This window comes from Paralichthys olivaceus, chromosome 1 (assembly GCF_024713975.1).
Source record: "Paralichthys olivaceus isolate ysfri-2021 chromosome 1, ASM2471397v2, whole genome shotgun sequence".
NCBI lineage: Eukaryota > Metazoa > Chordata > Actinopteri > Pleuronectiformes > Paralichthyidae > Paralichthys > Paralichthys olivaceus.
The window spans coordinates 7,715,865-7,737,918 of NC_091093.1; the positions used below are offsets into that span (position 1 = coordinate 7,715,865).

The 22,054-nt window shown below is 41.0% G+C and overlaps 1 protein-coding gene across 2 annotated transcripts in view; it reads left to right on the forward strand.

The window, feature by feature from the left end:
- The first annotated feature begins 2,637 nt into the window (after positions 1 to 2,637).
- Positions 2,638 to 22,054, forward strand: part of LOC109624724 (synaptosomal-associated protein 25-A-like) — a 34,860-nt gene continuing 15,443 nt past the window's right edge. Inside the window, exons 1-3 of one of the 2 annotated variants that reach the window (XM_069539343.1) lie at positions 2,638 to 2,815; positions 16,159 to 16,264; positions 17,471 to 17,512. In XM_069539343.1, coding sequence (XP_069395444.1) covers positions 16,193 to 16,264; positions 17,471 to 17,512 — 114 coding nt within the window. In that variant the 5' untranslated portion in view covers positions 2,638 to 2,815; positions 16,159 to 16,192. The remainder of the gene's footprint in view (positions 2,816 to 16,158; positions 16,265 to 17,470; positions 17,513 to 22,054) is intronic. The other variant, XM_020079594.2, reaches the window with a different exon arrangement.

The following is a 22,054-nucleotide window of genomic DNA, read 5'->3' on the forward strand; positions in this document are numbered from 1 at the left end:
AGGCATGTCTCCCTGGAGCAGTGACAAGCATTCTTTCAAATGAGTCGAGTGACAACTGACGGGAGGTGAGAATCAGCCACAGACAGACAGAGCGGAGGAGGAAGATAAGATCACACCCTGTTCATCTGTACATCTGCCCCCAACCCTCTGTTTTTTTTCACAGCATATCTTTCACATGACCTTTCCAGGGTGACAGAAATAATCAACACTGCAGTTCTGACCTTTGACCTTGACCATACAGAATAGAAAGGTGCTGTACCCACAAATCATATTTATTCTCTTTGTGGCATTTACTGTACACTTCAGCAGCATGAGGACTTTAGGCACATGTATATTTTATTTTTCTATAACACTGACTGTGTTAGATTAGATTTTCTGTTTACATGATGATAGCAGTTAATATATCCAGCCTGTCCACCACAGCTCATCATCATCTTTCTCTTAGCTTGGCCACTCACTGTGTAGTTTTGGTTGTACTCAGTATTCACATCCCCTGCCTCATGGCACTGCAAAAAAACAAAAAACATCATGTATTTGATTATGTAAAGTCAAAGACTCCAGGGCCAAACAGCTCCACACGAAGGAGAATCTCAAAGAGCCTTTCTGTCAGGGAACCATCCACACTGGTGCACACTCATGCATGTGCACAGTATGGATATGAATTATATTAGTAGTTGCTCGCTCTTCTGACATTCACAGTTCAAGATGAACATGGACTGAGGGGTGGAGTGTAATGGGAGATCATTTTAAGTGTTTGTTAGATTAGGTCTGCTCCTGCTACAGAAACATGTATGATGTGTTTAAGAACAGATCTGAGATTAGGTCTGCTCAGGTTCAGTTACTGTTTGAGCGGCCTTCACAGTAATGATTGAATTTAAAAGAGGTGAGGTAAACTGATGCATTAAACAGAGAGAGAAGACAGAGATGGCAGCACATGTTTAACCACATAGCTTCTAGAATGCCATCCACCGTCAGTGGGTCTCTTTGTATATGTGTGTGTCAGGTATTACTCATGTACAGTAAATCTGTTTAAAGGTCCAGTGTGTAAGATTTAGGTGAAAGGGAACTATTGGCAGAAATTTATGTAGAATAATCCTCATGATGTTTTCACTAGTTCGTTTCATCTAAATCGTATGAATTGTAGTTTTCTTTACCCCAGAAAAGGCCCTTTATATTTAAATACTTTACATTTACATCGAGGGGACCTTCTCTACGGAGGCCGCCATGTTTTTTACATTAGTCCAGACTGGAGAAACTAAACACCTTTTGAGTTTTTATGACAACTGAAGCTACCACAGGTTCTTTTTCATGTTTGGAAGGAGAGGGTGAGGTGAGGGGTGTTCAGCTGCAACATGCAATTTTAACACTAGATATCACAACATTCTACACACTGAACCTTTAAATGGTCACATTGTGGGGCAAAGAGCAATAAAAGACATCATCAGCCACCAGTGTTTATCAAATTATACATGCAGAACTTCAGAGGGTCTGAAAGGTCATGTGTGTGGTGAGGATGAGGAGGAGAACATGAAGGAGGACTGAGTCTGTGTCTCTCTTTGTCTTCATCTCAGTTTCTCATGTAGAACACCATTTGTTAAGTGTCTTTAATAAAATCTGACATTTGCACAAACACAAATTTTCTCATTTGTTGAATTCATTTCAAACTTTTATTTTATGTTTCACCACTTTCCAGAGTGAACATGACTTTACACTTAAGTTGCACGGATGAAAATCCTGTCAGTAACCGGTGAGCTGAGGAAACTGGCTGAGCTGGAGCCAGCAGGAGCCATCATGGCTCTGAAGCTGCTGCCCCACTGATTATCCCTCCGCCGCCTCTGACGTCAGAGGGCGCGGCCATTTTATGAGCGCCATCAAACACACACAACGAGACAGGAAGTTGGACGACTCGACCGCAAAAATAAAAGCGACGCTCCCCATAAAAAGAAATTAGAAGACGTATAAGAAGAGAGTAGTTATTTGTTATCCTCCATGACACGACACTGAAGATAGGTCTATCTGCAGAGAATTTATCTAAATCTATAACATAACCTTTATTATTGTCTGCTTGATATCAAATGACTTATTATTAAATAACTATTAATCTTGTGTAAGTCTGTGTAGTCATCACGTTAAGCAGAACAGGGGGTGGAACTGTGAGGGGGTTGTTGTTGTTTAGGGGACAGTTAAGAGAGAGCGAACATGGCTGTACTATACTTATATTTTGGTATTCTGGTAGTTTTTTTTTTTTGACATTTTGAATGTATTAATGTGTAGTTTGGATGTATTGATGCTTAGTTTGGATGTATTGATGCTTAGTTTGGATGTATTGATGCTTAGTTTGGATGTATTGATGTGTACTTTCAGTGTATTAATGTGTGAAGAGGTCGTGTTAAGACCGCATCTGTGTAGGTGGCTGCTAAATTACATTTGGGTATCAGTTTCTGACTTCATTAGCATTAGCAGCCTCTGTTACAGATAGAGCCAGAGAGCGTTTGAGGACACAACATGTCATGGAGACAGTGTTCTTCTGAACACCATCTGTCCTGCAGCTGAGGACACAGAGTCTCTGTACGTGTTGACATTTAAAGTGAGTTTTTATTTTGTTAAACATGAACAGGAAGTGTACGGTCTGTAAATCCGTCCGGTTTGACTCCTGGTTGTGAGGAGAACGGTGCGTTTCCACCGGGGGGGTGGGGGGGGGGGGGGGCAGTCCCATTAACGGCAGGACGGACACACGCTTCACCGAAACACATCAAGTACAGTAGAGAGAAAGAGGAGGAGAAGAGCGGAAGACGCTTGAAGACGCTTGAAGAAGGTAGGTCCCACTAACTTTATACATCCATTGTTTGTTTTCTCACTTCCTGTTTAAATCAGAACATCAATTAAACTTCGATTTTTTCCTCAAAACACGAGACTGTAAAACCCAAATCTCTCTGATGGTTTACCACCAGGTTATTTGTTGCTGTCTCGCGCAGGGTTTCTAACACAGCTGCTGTGTGTTACTGCCGTGGTACTTGTTTGTGTTCTTTGTAGCACTGATTAGTTCTAGGTTTATATCACAGGAAGTCATTCTCTGTGTTCAGATTCTCTGTAACTTCTAGTTGCGGTGTGTCTCGAGCAGCCTCGGACACTAAGGCTGTTTGTATGTCAGTTTGCGTCTTAAATGAATTAGAGGATTAAGGTAGTTGTTTGTTGTAAGGATTAAATTAAAGGGTGGTGCAGCCTCTGCCTCTCAGGTTGGTTGTGTCGCGGTTAATTAGCTCGTAGCACAGTGAGTCGAGTTCAGCACCGCGGACAGCTCCGGCACAAACTCCTACACACACACACACACACACACACACACACACACACACACACACACACAGTGCTTTGTCTTAGATTAAAAAATACTTAATTAAACAAATATAGAGATCCACTGGTTTTTATGTGGGTGTGAATGAGGCAGCTCTCTCCAGGAAAAGGACAAGTTGATCATGGAGACAAGTGACACTATTGTTTGTGTGGTGTCTTAGTTTTGACTAAATTACTAGACATGGTCACAGAGTTACTGAGGAAGAGGAGGCTTATCACTTATGACTTCCTGTTTCCAAACTCAATCAATCAATCAATTAATCAATCAACCAATCAATCAGTCAATTCAAGCTATCTATCTACCTATACATCTATACATCTGTACATCTCTTTATTTGCAGATCTATCTATTTCTATTTTCTATGTCTGCATGATAAGGCTCAGTGATATAAGCTCTCAGGTCAAAGGTCTCAGTGCTGTTGTTGTTTGGTTTGAGGACATCAAGAGTCTGAAATCAGTTTTGTTCCTGTGTCTCCAGTGGAGACAAAGCATCATTTCACATAATGTTCTCAGGCAGTTCAACCTGAAAAGTATTGTAACTGCATCAGTACGTGTGAACTCATGCACTTGTGAAGTTGTGTACAAGATTTGAATGTCAGGTGTACCGACATCATATTGAGGTTGAATGTGGTGCAGTGATTTTAGTAAATAGTGAGAATGAGTAGCATTCGATTCCAGAAAAAGGATCTTATACAAACTTTGGCCCTCTCAGCTTCCTGTCCTGTCTCCGTAGCTTGTTTAATGTCAGGGAGGACAAAGAGCTCAAGCCGACTGTTAAGCAGATCAGCACGCGGGTGTGTTTGTGTGTTAGTGTTGTCTTTTTGACTCTGTCGTTGGCAGTCTGGTGCTGTTTGTAATGAGGAGTAAACAAAACGATTCAATTAAGGCAGGAAATGAGCACAAAGCATAATCAAAACACATCCAACCTCCCGTGATTTATATGCATTTCCCTGCTGGGATGCTGGATTTCAGTGGTGAAGTAGCTGGAAACCAAAACCTCGGTGTTAAATCAGGGTGTTTTTGTAAAACCCTTGACTGTAGATAACGTTATTCTGCTCTAACAGGCACCTTGAAAGAGCAGACACTGTTTTTTTTGGTGGAAAGATGATGTGAGCTGTGTGTTCACGATTCTCTAGAGATGAAAGACGGGGGGCGCACAAAAAATCAGTTTCATGGTGAGAAAATGGTTTCGGCATGAAATGCTTCAACTGTGCCCGTCACTCACTGTGAGAAATAACCACCAGCCTCCAGCTACATCATCTGTTGAAAACACACATAGAGTCTGAGTTACACGCTTTCCTCTTGTCCCCTTAAAACCACCTTCACACAGTTTCATTTATTTGCCTTGTTACTTTTTCTTCCACTTGCGCTTGTTGAAATTCAGTGTCATCAGCTATAAACATGATGTATCTGATGTCTAAGAATGCATAGTTTCAGCAGATTGCATTCAGGGTCATTTCTTTTATACAGATTTGTTTTGGATCTGGGCTCCATTAAAACATATTAATGCTCCGATGTTGTACATCATTGTCAACATCAGCTTGTTATAACTGTCACTGTCAGTTTTAGTCTTTTTCTTTGAGGGGGAGATGTTTTTAAAAGCGCTGCAGGATGTTTTGGTCTCACCCACACGGTGTGTATTAGGGGTTGAGTCATTTGTGCACAGAGGTGCGTGCTCCAGTCATGTAACTTTAAACTTGATGAAAACAAAGGAGCTGCTGCTGATTTAACCAGCAGTGACTTGTGACTTCATATTCTCCCCAAGCCTGATGATGAAAAGGTGAAGTTATACAAAACTGTGCTGCAAATCTGTTCTCAACTCAGCAGCAGCCAGTCACGTTGAACAACAGGGGGGAGGTTGCTTTGCTTGTGTACGCCAGCGCACAGGAAAATAAGGATTCTTTTATGATTTTAGCCTCGACTCAGGACTTCATAGCTCTGACCTGAGACTTACTAGTGCCTCGTAAAACATCGTCCCTGAAACCTCCATCTACTGTAGCTTAAAGGTCCTCTGTGGAGGGGTTGGACCACTAGAAGCTCTACGGAGCAACGTTTCTAAGAGGTTCTCCTCGTTTTGTTTGTAACTCGCACCTGCATGAGGACGCATATGCACACTCACAGCCATGTGGGTGACGATACACACATTTCTGCTGCTGGTTTGCACGCTACGCAGCTGATTTACTTTGACAGTATAGTGTCAACAAATACAGCAGTGCCTCTTTTGGTACTCACAGCTGAGAGGGCAGAGAATCATTATTTAGAGGGCTGTGAACAGACAACCACTGTTTCCCTTCAGGAACACACACACACACAAATAGACACACACTCTGTATTATAATCCTGATGCTCTATTGACGAAGCACAACATTTCAGTCGTTTGAATTGAGATGTGCCTCTCTGATCAGATCTGTGGTAACCTGATTTCTATGTCCGCTGCACTCTGTACAGATGCGCAGCTCATAAACCCTGTAAATAAATATTATAAATATCCGTCAAAAAAATAGGTTGTGGAAATACATCTTTGAGACCCTCGCAGCCTTTTATTTGCTTGATATTATGAGTGTGTTGTGCATATTCTGCAGCAGGAGAAATCTTTTTTGCAAGCATGTCCTCATCCTATATATCAGATATATGTACAGCCCAGAGAATGAGTTTATGTTTCTGTATATAACTACCTGTATCTTTTTTTATCATGTTCTGTGCTATACGTGCCTGTCACCGCAATGTATGTGTGAGTGTATAAATGAACAGCGTGTACAGCGCGGCGTGGTGACAGGTGTCCATTTGAATGTGTTCATGTGGGAGGAGAGTGGAAGAGAAATGGAGGAGAGGAGGGAATGTTGGATAGTGTGTGTGCGTGTGTGTATTTGTGTGTAATCTAGGTTTTGTGTGTGTTAGTGAGAGCAGAAGCGAGAGAGAGCGGCAGTGAATGCAAGAGCAAGAAAAGGGAAAGCATGTATGAGGGAGGGAAAGTAAAAGAGAGGGAGAGTGGTCCACATGTTATGTAAGTCTTGTGAGGCATCTCTGTGTGTGTGTGTTTGTGTGTGTGTGTGTGTGTGTGTGTGTGTGTATTCTGTAGGCCTTCAGATTAATCCAGCAGGTTTTATCCTCAGTGAATGGGACAGTGGGGCTTTGCAGTGATTATCCCTGCAGGCCACAGATGATTGCTTTGAATCTCCTGTATACGTCCCACACTACCTCACTTCCCAGCCTGCATATCTGTCTGCCTGCACATCGCTCTGCCCTCCTGGTTTATTTAGATCATGTTGAATATTAGACCTTCATTCATTCCACTGTCTGTAGGTGGCTGCAGATGCTAATGCACAAAATATGTGGTAATTCTCCTCCTGAAACAGGCCCAAACTGTTTCAGAAGCTGTTGAGGGTGTGTTCAAAGTGCATCTTCTTTCCTCTGTGACCCACCTCTGCACATCTCCATCTTCCCGTCCATCCGTTCCTCCAGATTATCTCAGTCCTTAGTCTTCCGCTGTAGCTTTTTTTCTGTCTGTCTGCCCTCTTTTAGATTATATAACGAGGAAATGTCAGAAAATGCAATCTGCTCCATCATCCCCCGCTCAGCCAAGACAACCTTCCCCCTCCGTTTGTTTTGGTCTTGAAATCCTCTGTCATGGTGAAGGTGGCATCTTGAGTGGTACTCTTTTTTACACTTGCTGCGTGGTAATCACGTTGTTACCTTGTACCCTTTTGTTAAATATGCCCATTATTTTAGCATTTTGCAAAATGGCTCAAATAGCATGCTCAGGCATTTATCCTGTAGATTCCCTGAGTCTCCACAGCAGATTCCTCCCTGTGTGTCCCTCCTGTCTCTCCATAGGGAAGGTTTAATTCAGTGAGGCCATATGGTCACGGTGGGCGTTGCTCAGGGCAGAAAACCTGCTCCGTATGAGTTGTTTTTTTTCTACCTTGTTCCTTTCACATTCAGCCACTGTGATCAACCTGGATGAACAGACTCTATTATAAAGATTGACATGCATCCACTTCTTTACACTAATTTGGAAATTATCATTACATTACGTTTGAACATGTTTATTGTTTCACAGTTAGAACAATCCTAATACATCATGCATATAATGCTTCTCTTGCAGCCACTGTGGTTAAATATTCCAGTTTTATTGTTCACATTTCTTTACTTTAAATGCTTTAGTATGAATATTGAATTAGTATTGTGACTGACTACTTCTACTGTAGATACAGAGAATACAGATGATATTATCGGCCCTATTATTTCACTGTTTCACTGTCTGGATTTGAAGCTGTTGTGAGGAGGAATGTGAGGAAATAGTGATTTTATGCACCTATAGTTATTCTTTACAGCATTCATGACGATGGCAAACTCACAGTCAAATGACTGTAGGCTCTTATTTTGTGTCAGTGCAAATCAAAAAGACGAACTTTACATTTTGTTTGGGGCAGTGGACAATTATTTTTTCTGTTACTGTATATTTTTCAAAGAATGTCATCTTGGCTGCATTAAAGAAACAGCAGTGTGTGAGGGTCTGCTGAAGCAAAGTGAGTGCACTCGAAAACCATGCTGAGTGTATAAATGTGTGTGTGTGTGTGTGTTCGTGTGTGTTTATGGCCGTTGGTACATGCATGGTTTATTAGCAGTCAGCTGTAAAGTGGTGGAGGTACCGTCTGAATAGTTTAGCCCTCGGGCTCCCATCATGCTCTCTGGCCTAGTCATGTCTTGGCATATGTGTTTACTGCTTATAGGTCAGTGACGTACAGTATGTATTTGTGGTGTGTGTATGTGTGTGTGAGAGTGAAAGTGAAAAACTGCACCAAAGACATGAGTGAGTCTGAGTCTGTTCAGTAACAGATGAGTTGTTTCTGCACGTGCTTCAGGTTCTTGTTTAGCAAAATGACAAATCATAAACTGTAGAAGTGTAAAGGTCAGAGCCTGCGCTCCAGCTTCATTTGGCTCCCGTCATGGTGTAAAACCATGGAGGTTTTATCATACATCAATGTGGAAAGCGCTATTTTCGTTTGCCCTGGAGTCAAATGTCCTTTGCAAAGAAACATTTCTCATTTGCTAGAGGATGGATTGAAATAGTGCTAAACTAAAACAAAGTGCTGAAACCTTCCTGTAATGTCAGAGTGGTAATGGTCACTGATTGATTTAAAAAAAAAAATTAAACCTTTAATCTGTTAGACCCTAAATGATCAGAGAAACAACTGGTGGTTTGACAAGTGTAATGTTGTATGACGGCTGTCTGAGAATACAGAGTTGATGATGTTATATATGAAGGGCTGTACTCTGAATTCTTAGTCCTGACCAGGCAGGTTTACAATCAGCCGACAGGCTAACAAGGCATGAGGGAATCTGTGGGGTACAAGAGCAGCTGAGCATGTGTCTGTGTGTGTGTGTGTGTGTGTGTGTGTGTCTGTGTGTGTGTGTGTGTGTGTGTGTGTGTGTGTGTGTGTGTGTGTGTGTCTGTGTGTGTGTGTGTGTGTGTGTGTTGTAATTGAAGGTTATTGGCCTTTCTATCTTAACACGTCTGATGCCTGGATAAGTGTTGGTTCTGCACTGTGTGATCTGTTAAAGAGCATTGACTCCATGACAAAGTGGAAAGAGGTTAAACCAGAGCAGTGCATGTGTCAGCTTACGTAAACAGCGTATATTTTTTCCCTCTTTTCAGTTTTCCTGAATATATTCAATAATCTCTATTTGTGGGAGATGTTATTTGATTAGGACAACACCACCATGTGATGTTTGATTCATGGGCCAGATTAAATCATGTTCAGTAATAAGCAAACATTGCTTTACATACTGTATAGAAGAGTATTTGATGCTAAAATAAATCAAATAAAAAGAAGAAAATAAATAAACTGATGCAGTAATCAGTGACAACCACCACACTCACTTGTCCTGGAGACCTGAACTAACCTCACTTTCACCTTAAAACATGTTTTCACCTTAAAATGTAATGTTTCATCAAGGGGCCTTGGGCTTTGTTTTCATAAGGGAAACAAATTGTGATAATCTGAGTGTGTAAAGGGATTAAGAACCCAACAACATGAGTAGTACACAGAAAACACACACAGACACACACATTGCTGTTGCATTAATAATGTTGACCTGGCTCTATCCCGTGAATAATGAAAGTTGCTTCTGCTTTGATGTGGTGAGATGTTTGATGCTCGCAACACCTATATCCATACTTACACACTCGCATACACACAGAGGGCCATGTCTGCCCTGCTGCTGCTCTCCTTATCACCCTTGAACCAGTTCTCACTGTGTGATGTTTTCAGTTTCTCAGTGTGGAGAAATGTTACCCTCCTACACACGTGTATTCACAGTGTGTATCTACAGTCTGCTCTTCTATCAGTGTAAATGGACGTGAGAGACACTGAGTCCTTATGGTGCGACTCTTTTATAATAACAGAAACTATTATAAAGTGATTATGGTGATGTTTGTAGCTACAGTGTTATTGCTGTACTAATTTTCATCAGATAGATGGAGGGCAGGAGGTTAAGTCTGGTGCAAATAGAGGAGGGAGATGGGGACTTATACACAGGGTTCATACAAAGAAAGGAGAACTACAGAAATAGCACAACCATTCTCAGTCACACTGTGACCACCGCCTCATTTCCCACCTCCCTTCTAACTAATCCACAATAATAATGCATGAAAGAGTGGGAGAAAAATGCAGCAGTTATCCTAAAAATCCACCAGATTTAGGTTAGTGCTTCTATAAACCCGTGAGAAACAGACAACCGAGCAACTGACAAGCTGACCCGGTTTTGGTGACTGTGAGATTCGCTTGAAACCAAGGTGTCCTGATGTCCTATTTCCACCAAAAACACTGTTTATCTCAGCTGAACATGACGCTTGATTGATAGCAGCCTCTTCACTTCAGGGAGGAGGCAGTTTATCATGGCAGCCTGACAGTCTGCTGCAGAGCATGTGCCCCATCATCTTTTTAATATATCTCCCTGCTTTTTCTTTTTCTCACAAAAGACATGTAAACTAGTGTTTTCATAACAATCAGCATCAACATATCTTCAGGTCAATTTTAACAGAACATGTACCTGCAGAAACTCTTTATAGCTGCTTTATGTATGTTTGTAATCTGTCAGTTTTTATTTGTTACTTACCATCATCATCTAGTTTCACGTTCTTTTCTTTTTCTGAGGCTGTTAGTGGGACTGCTGTAGTCTGCTGATTGCAATGAAAAGAGGAGGTAATGAACGTACCAATGGCCACAGGGCAGACAGAAGGGTGTGTTCTTGTGAACTGGGTGTTTCAGCCTCTGTTGAGTCTGTCTCATCTTACAGATATAAGGTCTATGCTGTATGTCAGGATTTTTTCAATGCTCCTGCTGACTTATCCAAGTATGATGACCTCAACTGCTTTTTTGCAATGATCAGAGTGAAGTGTTAAATGTCCACAACTGCTATTGTCCTTGAACTCATGCTGTTCGTACCAGTATTAGCGGTTTCTCACCGTGCTGTAATGCATTGCTAATGCATTTATACTGAAAACACTGTAGAATCCAGCATGAATGTGACTAAAACATAGGAAATTGGATGTGAGTAATTATGGAATAGTTTTAGTTTAGTAAATGCAAGGGTGACATGGCAGTGTGGTTTCTAGCACTGTTGCCTTATCAGGTGTGAATCCCAGCTTGGCCTGCGTCTTTCTGTTTGGAGTTTGCATGTTATATTTGTGTCTGTGTAGGTTTTCTCCAGCGTCATCCCACAGTGCAAAGACATGCAGATTGAGGTTAGGAGGATTGGAAACTCTGAATGGACCCCATGTTTTGTCTGTTTCTGTATGTTTGGTCCTGTGATACACTGATGACCTGTCCAGGTTGAACCCCACCACTTTGCTCCATCTCCCCCCACGACCCTCAAATGACAAGTGGTATAAATAGTTGATGGATGGATGGATATCGTATTGTGACCAACGAGTGTGACCACTCAAAAATGTCTTCTTACCATATCTCGACTCTGTCTATATACATGCTGCCTTTACAGCTGAGTTTGAGTGTTTTCAGGCTTTCAGCGAGGAATTTTCCATTTGTATGATCCAATAAGATTTCTCTTTGTTGCCTGAAATAGCTCCTTATTGTTGCTGGGTTCTTCTATGATTGGGGCTGTGTAGCTGTGTGTTAATCTTGTCAGTCCATGACCAGTCCCCCTCTGGAGCTCTGGAGCAAAACACTGCTGTGTTCTACTGTACTGTCTACACACATACACATACACAAATCTGCCTATAGCTCAAATGACATGAGATAGTGTAGCTGTCCATTGTGCTGGTACTAGATGGTTTTGTAGAAAGGAAAAGATGTGATGATGGACGTCACAGACATGGTCCAAGGACAATCAGAGACAGACAAGAACATCCATGGAAACAAATTCTGACTTTTGTGTTCATATTAGCAGCTGGACTTGTCGCTGTTTACTGGGACGGAGTGGGATTAAGTCTAATTATAAAACACAACAACAGCGACAGTTTCCGTCACTTTTTCGTCACCTGGAGAGAGAGCCTCTGTTCTCACGTTTGTACTGGCTTTGCTCCTCGAGGTCATGTCCTGACTCTTTCCCTCTCTCATCCTCTTTCCAAATGTGCCTTCAACAGCTTTTATATTAATGCTATTAATATTTGGATCAATAATTCATTGGTGCCCTTTTAATGTCTCCATGTGTATGAAATGCAGTGATACTTGCTCCGTTCTTCCAGACACCACGTGTAACAGTTACTCAGGATTTTATTCTTTTGACACTGTTGATGTAATGAGAGGCTTTGTGGGTGGTAAGATTTCAGAATTATTGTTTGTTTCCCGGAAATCTGATCACTTCCTGTACGCCGCAGGATTTGACCTCAGTTTTAAAGTATTTAGCTACAGAGTGAACCAATGCTGTGGTGGCCTATATTTATAGCTAAAGATGTATGGTATGGTATTATTACATAGATATTATATAATGTATACTCTTGTTCCTGGACACATACTGTATATTTTCATGGACAGAGAGGGCATGGAAAGTGGATGACATGAAATAAAGAAAGCAAGAGAGAGGAGATGGAGTTAGAGGTAGAGTGTTCATGTGTGTGTGAGAGAGAGAGAGAGAGAGAGAGAGGGAGAGAGGAGAGAGAAAACGGTGGAGAGTAAATCCTCTTTCCCTGCTGACTTTAATCTCTACAGGCTGAGTTCAGGCCTTACAGCAGCCGCCAGTCAAGATGAGTGACAGCCCACAGGGCCACAGGTGGGGGATGGGGACGACCGGACCTTGCATTAAATCATCTCCACTATAGTGTGTGTGTGTGTGTGTGTGTGTGTGTGTGTGTGTGTGTGTGTGTGTGTGTGTGTGTGCGTGTGTGCTAGTGTGTGCTGGTGTGTGTGTGTGTGGAAAGGTTCATTTTTTAAATGTATAACTCTGACAGTAACACAATGAGAGGAGCACACAGTTTGATTTCACTTTTGTTCCACACTGTAACTTGTAAACTAAGTCAATAAAATAATTTGAGATAAAGAGCAAGTCAATTGAAATCTTAATATGTTGTGTGTTATTTGCTCACAGTCGGTCAGTTGTGGAGCAACTTGCTGACATTTAGAACTTCTTCACCCTCTATGGCACTGTTGGCCTGTTGCTCCACCACTCTGGTCCAGACGGATGATATTCAGATGCTCATGGTCTCCAGATGCTACAGCCTGTTGCCTTGAGTTTTCCCGTTGCACTGTGAGGTTGACGTGTTTGGGTTCTTGTGGAATATCTCAATAAGTGGATGATTTGCCCAGACATTTGGCAATGTTTTATATAACTGCTTTAAAACTGCTGATGTTTCCACCAGCCTCACCTTCACACTGGCTTATGCAAATATAACGTTGGGTAGATGTTAGCATGCTTACATTAGTTAGATTGTATGTAAAGATGGATGATGTGTCTCTATTTTCTACCATTGAACAAAGATAAAGCTAAAACATCCCAGATACAGGTGCCACCATCTTGTGCTTTTGACTTAATTTGGAGTCAGTGTCAGCACAGCAACAATTGGGGGATGGAGCCACGGTATCCAGGTCCTGCAGATATACCTGCTTGATCAATTCATTGTCAGGCGATAGCTAATTGCTGTGCATTGATAGTATAATTTAAAGTAGACTGACTTGAGATGTCATTGTATTTGCTTGATTGCTTGGTGTGTCCCAGTTTTAAAGTCGGGATCTTGTAATCATAGCTGTAGACTCTTGTTATAACACAGAATGAATCTGATTCATTTATGATGAAACAAATCAATTGTCAGTGTCAACAAGCAGGGAAGCTGTGCTGGACAGCAGTTAAACCAGAGTTAAAGGATGTCCAGTGAGTAAATGTACATGTCAGGAGAAACAAGGAGCTGCGCTGTATGTGTGACTTAACAGGAAGCGGCTCCACTGCTAAGAGATAACCAATCAATGACTGATCAATACCACAGCAGAGTATTACCTGAGGCAGACAGATGTGGTGAGGAGAAGATGACACATACACAATTAGTTCAGTTTAAGAGGACAGTCTGTTTTTTGGGACATGCATCAGTGGAACATCAATACGGTTGCCACTGACAACACGACCACAGCAATGCTGTCAACAGGTGGGCATGAAGGCAGCATTGCCATGGATATGATCAGTTTTGGTTTGCTGCCATTTTGGGAACTCAGATGCATTTTCTAAAATGGAGCAGATGGCTGTGATAGTATCCTGAATACATCCAGTGATCTGATCTATATCTGTCCACAGTTCATATGGTCTACATTTTTGAAATCTCTACTTGCACTTGAGCAGTTTATTACTCTCATTACTAAATCTGTGAATTCATTGAGCTCATCTGCTATTGTTCTCTTTTCTAGCATGAACCTTGTCTGCTCTGTGTGGTTCACATGTAATGTTGCTGATTCATGACTTGCAGTGTATGTTGCACTTTGGACAGTCTAAAATGTTAAATGTCAACATCAATATTTTAAAGTTCAACTGCTGTATGTACCGGGCAGAGCAGACAAAAAAAAGCACACGCACGTACACACCAACACACACAAAATTAGAGAAGCACTTTGAAACGGCAGTTTTTTTCCCCTCCCTCCATTTCCTTTCCCGGCACATGTTCAATTATTAATTGGCCTGACGACTCCGCTGAGATGGAGACAGAGACAGACAGACAGAACGGAACAAGCAGATACTTTATCAAATATCCAGCTGTGACCACCTGACCTTGTGTCTGCAGCTCAGTGATTGACAGATGCCTCTACCTGAGACAGAAATCTAACGAACCAACAAGATCTGGAACTAAAACACGATACATTGGATGTTTTTGAAGAATAAACCATACTGTAGCATCCGTCTACTGCTGCAGTCCCAGTGTTTGATTGAGTCCAGCAGTCAGTGGTCCCTCAGTCCCATTGCTACACTGTACACTGCAGTGGATTAGATTACATGAAGCATTAATGATCCCCAAGCTGAAAGCTGCTGGGTGGTTAAATTTATATCAGCAACAACGCACATTAGAACAAAAACAATTCAATATGAATTGTGCAACAGAAATAGAAGCACTTCAGACACGCAACTGAGATCTGATTGAAGCAGATCAGATTATTTGCCTCATTAGAAGCTTAATTGTTCAGAGAGACAGCAGCAGCAGCTGCAGTGAGAGTGAGAGAGCGAGGAATTAAAGAAACACATGAGACTGGGCTGAGCTCTTCTTTGTCTCCTCATCTTCATCCCGACCAGCAGCAGCAGCAGCAGCAGCAGCATGTAGCGCTCAGCCTGCAGGATAACAGCCATCAATTTTTCATGGACCGTACCTCCAGCTCTGCTGCATGTGGCTACATGAAAAACTGTCTGGCAGCGCGCCAGAGGAACAAAAATAGACCCTGTCTCTGTCCTGATCGAGTGATGAAGCTCCCCCTTCATTCAGCTTGATTTACTGTTGATCCCTTTCAACATTAACTTTAGTTCAGTTAACACATTTGCTGCCCTTGTTATATCTCATGCTTTGATGTTATTTTATCGTGCTATTGACAGTGAACAAGCAGATATGATAAGTCTTTTCCCACCGGTGAGCTCTGACAGCACTCACCTTTCTAGGAACCATCTTAGGAACCCAGGTGTTAACTCCAGGATTCAGACAAGGGTCATGTCTGGTGTGGAAAGTTCTTTTGTTGAACCACAACTGTTACTGAGCGTGTTTAAATCTGTGATCTTACTGTTACAGTCCAAGCGCTCTAAACACAACATGAATCTCACAACAGAGGAGAACAGGGAATGTCTTGAAAGATAATTCACTTGTTGGAAAACTTAATCTGACTTGACCAAAATAGTTGAGTGACCTCAAAAGTCATCATGAGCAGTCAGTATAATGAAGGATCAGAGCTGTGCTGAGATGTGTAAATACATTCATTTGAGGTCATGTGCGTTTATGGTGTTGTTGGTGAAGTAAAAGGCTTCTATAGATGCAGACCTAGAAATGAAGTGAATAGTGAATAGTGTTTGTGTTTCATTTAAACAATTTTCCCATAAAACACTATTTTAGAATGCTTGATGACTTGATCTATTACTCATACACCCTGGTTTGTATTTCCTGTCATCTACCTGAGGCTGCTCACACTCAGCAAGCGTCCCTGTGTGTTGTTTTGATGCACACCAGCGAATCCTCTGAAGACTTTTGCTTACACATTTAAGGTCACGTGCTGTCCATCATCTTTCAAACTGTTTTATTTTACAGTATTGTTTGTGTACTAACCTGTTTTCCTCTCTTATTTCCTCTCTGCCTCTCCCCCCCCCCCCTCTCTCCCTCTCTGTCTCCTTCAGTCTTTCTTGTCTAGGTCAAAGTTAAACAGTCATCATGGCAGACGAAGCTGACATGCGCAATGAGCTGGCCGACCTGCAGACACGCGCAGACCAGATAGCTGATGAGGTGCAGTTTAAGACACACACACCTCTGTAAAGCTGGATTAGCATGCACACACACACACACACGCACACACATTGACATTATTTGGTCCAATAATGAAAAGAACAATAAAACATAACTTTCTATACATTCATTATAAATTGAATTAATACATAAAATATTAGTCCTTCCTTCAAGCCAAAAGTAAGAACAACTCAACGTGGCTGCTACAGTTAAATGGAATTCTATTATGATCCTGTGTTATCTGTTAAAGTGGCTGCTATTGTTGTACTATGATTGTACCAGGATATAAGTATATACAATAACACATTAAAGTAATAATAGAACATTATTACTGGTCAAGTGCACTCTTTAAATAGCAAACCAGTTACTGATAATCTCAACATCATCTACTGTGTTTTAATTTCTGTTCAACTCCAGTCTCCAGGTAAAAAATCTCTGTGGACATGCAGCACAAAGGGAAGGGAAAATGATAAACCAGAAAGAAGAAAAACTGAGAACATTTGGTCAGAACTTTCTCTGAACTGATTTTTGGTCTATGACATGACCAGTATACTGTGACATTTCAAAATGACCTGTTCTCATAGAGACACAAATGAGTCTCCCAAGCCTCCAGGCTACAGCTCCTTTACTGTGACCCCCCTTTGTTTTAGTAATTTGTTCAGGACGTCTCCTTAATCAAGTCTGTGATGGATTTTTTGGGGATAAGGGAGAACTTTCCTGTCTTTAATGAGTTGAGAGGAGCTCAGGAAGAGCAGATAATTCTGTGCAGTGGAATAATAGAGAAGCTCAAATGGCCTTATTAAACATTCATGAGGAGATAATGCAGGGCCAAGAGGCTCCATGAATGTGATGGGAGGAAACAAAAGGGAGGAACAAGGAAGGCAAGGGATGGATGGATGAATTGAGATGAGGAGATTACCAAGAGGAAACAGTGAAATAAGGATCAGGAATAAAATAGTGTTTGGTTAAAGAAATGGATGGGGTTCAGAGGATCATGCAGAGGGCAGGACGTTCGCATACAAAAGGCAAAAGATGAATCCTGGAGGACAGAAGAGGAACAGTCGAGGCTAATTATACAAGTCTAGTATCGTCTGTATAATTCTAATATTAATATTATAAACCCATATTTCCATCTGAACACATTGAGATATCTGTTCCTGCTCTCCTGTGGACTCTCAGCTAATCATCTCTTTCTCTCTCTTACAGTCTCTGGAGAGCACTCGGCGTATGCTGGCTCTGGTGGAGGAGGTGAGTCTGACACACATCACATTACCAGCCACACAGCAGCAGGGGAATAAACATGCTCACATTTGTCAACTGTTGACATCTACCAATACACTCCTTGTGCTAAGAAGTGAAACAGTTTTTTCTCCCAGTGGACAGTTTAACTAAGTCTTCTTTATTTCCACAATATGTCTAAAGCTCAATTTTAATTGAATTCAGTGATGTAGCAGTGTTTCCCCATTGTTTGTCAGTTCATGAATTAAGCATCCAATACATTTTCTAAAATAGATTCAATGATTGCCCATGCTCGTTTGCAAAATCATCCTATCGGACATTAAGAGCTTTTGTTTTTTTATTTAAAAAAAAGTAGTGATCCTGCTATTAAAATCTATCCAAACACAAAATGTCTCAGGGGTCCATCAGATCGCTATTGTCTTTTACAGGGCTGACTCATAAGCTGCTTTCAGACATGTAATGAACTTTGGGCATTTTCCTAAAATCTTCCAGAGGGACTGTATGTGAGAATGCAAATGTCTGAGTCAGTTGCTCTGGACATTTTCCAGCACTTGCCAGCCCCTTTGTAAAATGTCTGGCAAATATCTAGTCGATTTTATACATCATGTCCTCCCTCCGGCATGCTCTAATAGCCAGGTCACTTGGGAAACGTGGGGAAAGAACCTCCTTGTACAGATGTGCCCTTTTCAGGTGTGTTTGATACAAGTACTAATTACTACAGTGTCTGGAGAGGATGACTGTTTTTTTGAAGGTGTTTGAGAGAAGAAATTGTGTCTGTATGTCAAGAAACATTAGCATTAAGTTAGTATTAAGTGCTGCCAGTGATGCAGATGTTAGCATTAAATGAGCATTTGTTCTAGGACTCTAGTTTCCGTTACACTCCTGCTGGCATAAGAGACCAGCCACATGTCCTGCAGCTGACAGTGACCTGCTCAACAGACAGGCCTGCTCACTGACAGAGACCTTTGAAGATAATGCCAGGAGAATGCCATTGGTTCAGTTCAAGTGATGGTCTGTAATTTAAAAAGATCCAGAGGTTTGTTAGCTCGGCGTCTGCTTCCCTGTGACACTCCCAGACTGTTGATCTGGGGTTAAACGACAGCAAAAGAGAAAGAAGCAAACGGATACTGTGTCATTTATCTTTCCTCCTCTGTCTGACTGACAACACTCTTCATCCATCCCACTTAGGGTCTCTCCAGAGAAATAGACTCAATATAGACTGCAAATAAGCTAGAAAGCAAATGGATTATGGATGAGACTCAACAGCTGCCGTCTTTTATAAAACGGTCTCTAGGTGATTTTTTTAAGTTAGATGTTATAATATGCGTTTCTCAAAATCTCTTGATTTAATGAAGGTCAACACGAACTATGAAGCTGTTATAAGTCATGAACATTGGAAAATGTTTAGAAAATATGATCCCGACATTTTCCTGAGTTTTTATGAATTTTGCTGTTGCACTGAATTTATTTAGAATCATGATGTCTTTTCAAGTTCACATCTTCATCGACGTTCTCAATATGTATGGCTCCTCTTTTTCATCCTGAGATATATTTTTTTTCAGTTTCAACTAACCCATTAATTTGTGGTGCATCTTCCAGACATTGTCCTGCTGTATTCTAACATTAGCTCGTTACTTTGACATTTACCCGAACATTTTCTACTAGGGGGGCTGGCAGGAAAAGTTCTGGTAAATGTCCTGATCAAATGACAGACATTCCTCACATACAGCCCCTTAGGGTAATTTCAGTCAAATGTCTGTACTTCAGTGCTGAAAGCAGCATGAGATAAAGTGGCTTTCACTCGTCAGTTTTTATTATTCTGCGTATTGCCACTATTGGCGTTTCATGCAGACTGGCTTCGAGCTTTAAATTATTTTGGTGAAGACAGTGATACTGTTGCTCACCTTACCTTTTACCTTTCCCTTACACAGGAAATTGTGAGCGCATGCTAATACTCCATGACCTCGGTGTTAAACAGCTTATAGTGACGCTTACACTAATAGAATAAGTGGAGAGCAGTCGGAGCAGTCAGACCACACTTGTCCAGTCATCTATCTGAGATCTGTGCAGTGATATCTGCCTGTCCAGGCCTGTTCAGCTCTGAAACTATATCAGATATATGCATCTGTTATAAGGTTTGATGCTTTGTAATGCTCTGCTAAAAGGCCATTAAAGGACAGTGATGGTATTTAGCCTTAGCTGTCTAGTGTTTCTGCTGCGAAGCTCAAGCAGTGCCATTATTATTACCATTACCGTGTATTGTCATTCATTTATTATTAATGGAGGGCAAGAGGAGAATAACTCCTCCAAACAAAGCATAGATAAGTCAACACCACTTGTGTGGCGCAAGCCTCAAGATGTTTATTTGAGCATCTAAACTTTGGTTTTCTAGCACATTAAGGAGGCATGCATTCAATACACTGTGCTTTCTCTGTTGTCTTTCAGATTTGCTTGTTGTTATCAAGGGCAACTTTCTTGTGCTAATTTTGAATGTTTGGATGAATAGCTTCATCAGTTTAACTTCATTTGATCAAGATGTTAAAATGTCCACTTCCAAGCATATCATCGTATTTCCCAAAATATTGAACTAGTCCTTTAATCTTTACCAATACTGAAAATACCAATAAGTATAACTAACAGATACCAAAAACAGGGGGACATAATTGTTTGTTGTTTCTTTAAAAAAAACCCTGCTGCTCATCCAATCCACTTTACATGTGCTGGATGTGTTGCTGGGTACCCAGGGAGTGCAGTGTCAACTGACAAGTGTTTTAGATGAGTGGTTGCCCCAACCCTAAATCTCTATATATTTATATCTGTGATATAGCGTGCCCTTGCCTCATGTCAGTGTGTCCCATAATTCATTCTGTGGACCAGTGTACGGGATGACCTTAAGATGGCAGGGAATGTCAGAGTGTATCAGTATCAACTGGCTGACATGTTTACCTCGTCTAATGTATACAATCTGCCCGTCTTTTGAGTTTGATGATTAAAGGAATTGTTTGTCCTTTTTAGAAATAAACTATTTAACTTTAGAGTTTAATGACTTCTCTAATGTTTCTAATGTTTACATTCTGTTAATTTGTCTCTAGAGCCAGCTGCCAGTTAGCTTAGCTTAGCACAAACACTGAGAGGGGCTGGAGGGATAAGCCTGTCTCTGGCCCCGTATTTATTATTAACTTATAAAGTTGCAACATATGGTATCAACTCTCTCATCTTACACTTCACAATTGAATAAGTGTATTTCTCAAAATGTAAATTAAGTATTACTAAGTAATTATTATCATTCAGAATAATTTCTTGTAAATGCTGAATTTACTATGATGCTGCTGCCTCTATGACAGTATCGTTCTTACTATTAAAATCCACTTTTTTAATGTATTCTGATTCACAAATATGTTATTAACATTATAAAAACAGCAAATATTCGTGCATCAATAGAATTAGCATAATTCATTCTATTGGGGATAAATTTACTTTGTAGAGCAAAACAATTCAAATTTTCTCAGGGCCGATCCAGTGAGGTTTATATGAGGGTGTTTTCTTCACTCAGGGCCTGCGAGCAAGAGAAATGAGACACTGCTCGGTGGCTCAGAAGAAAATATGAATAAAGCAAGTGAGAGAGATGGAAATGAAAAAGAGAAAGGTGAAGAGAGTGTAAGAGATAAACAGAGAGATAGAGAGAGGAGTCTGTAAAGGGAATCAGTCCAAATCCAATGTGTCTATAGAGCAGTCATCTGGTTTGATGAGCAGCATCAGGCCCGAGGTCAGAGAATATATTACACAAGATGGACATAATATATCTTATTCATGAGGGCTGTTATATGACTAGAAACTGGTCGACTTAAAAAAACACACCATAGCCATTTTAATTTCCGATTCCAGTGTTACAAGCTTCTGATTTCAGATCATAAATTTGAAAAAAGTCATCCAAAGTAATCCAGTGAATACATTTTTTATGACTGTTGTTGGGACACCTGACTTGTTCTGCCTCGTCTTGTAGTACGCCAGTCAGACTAGTATCTTATTAGACGGGAGCAAAGCAAGAAGACAGGTGAGGTAGTATGAAGAGCGACAAAGTCCATGTTTGGAGCAGATGAGGGTGGATGGATGGTTCATGTTGTTCGTTAGAGCAAAACATAGACCTTTATTTCAGTCAAAACATATCTAGTCTATGTTATTTCTTTTATCCATGTGCTACTGTAACAATGAGGGCCAATGTCTGGAGCGTCTCTGGAAATTGAAAGTGCTGTTTCCAGAGTTGCTTCTCCAGACCGTATCAGATGGTAAATATCTAGGACATGTATGGTCGTTGAGGTTTGAGGATGTTTTGGCTTGATTTGCCTTTTAGCCAAAGAGTTAGATAAGAAGATTGACACCTTTCACACATCGACCTGTTGGGCACAAAGCTATAGCCAGCAGCTGCTTGGCTTAATTTAATTTAAGATACTAGGCAGAATAATATTCAGACAGAGCCAAGCTAATTGTTTCTTCTCGTTGACAGCCCGTATGATAAAATAAGCTGGTAGCTGTAGCCTTATATTAACTGAA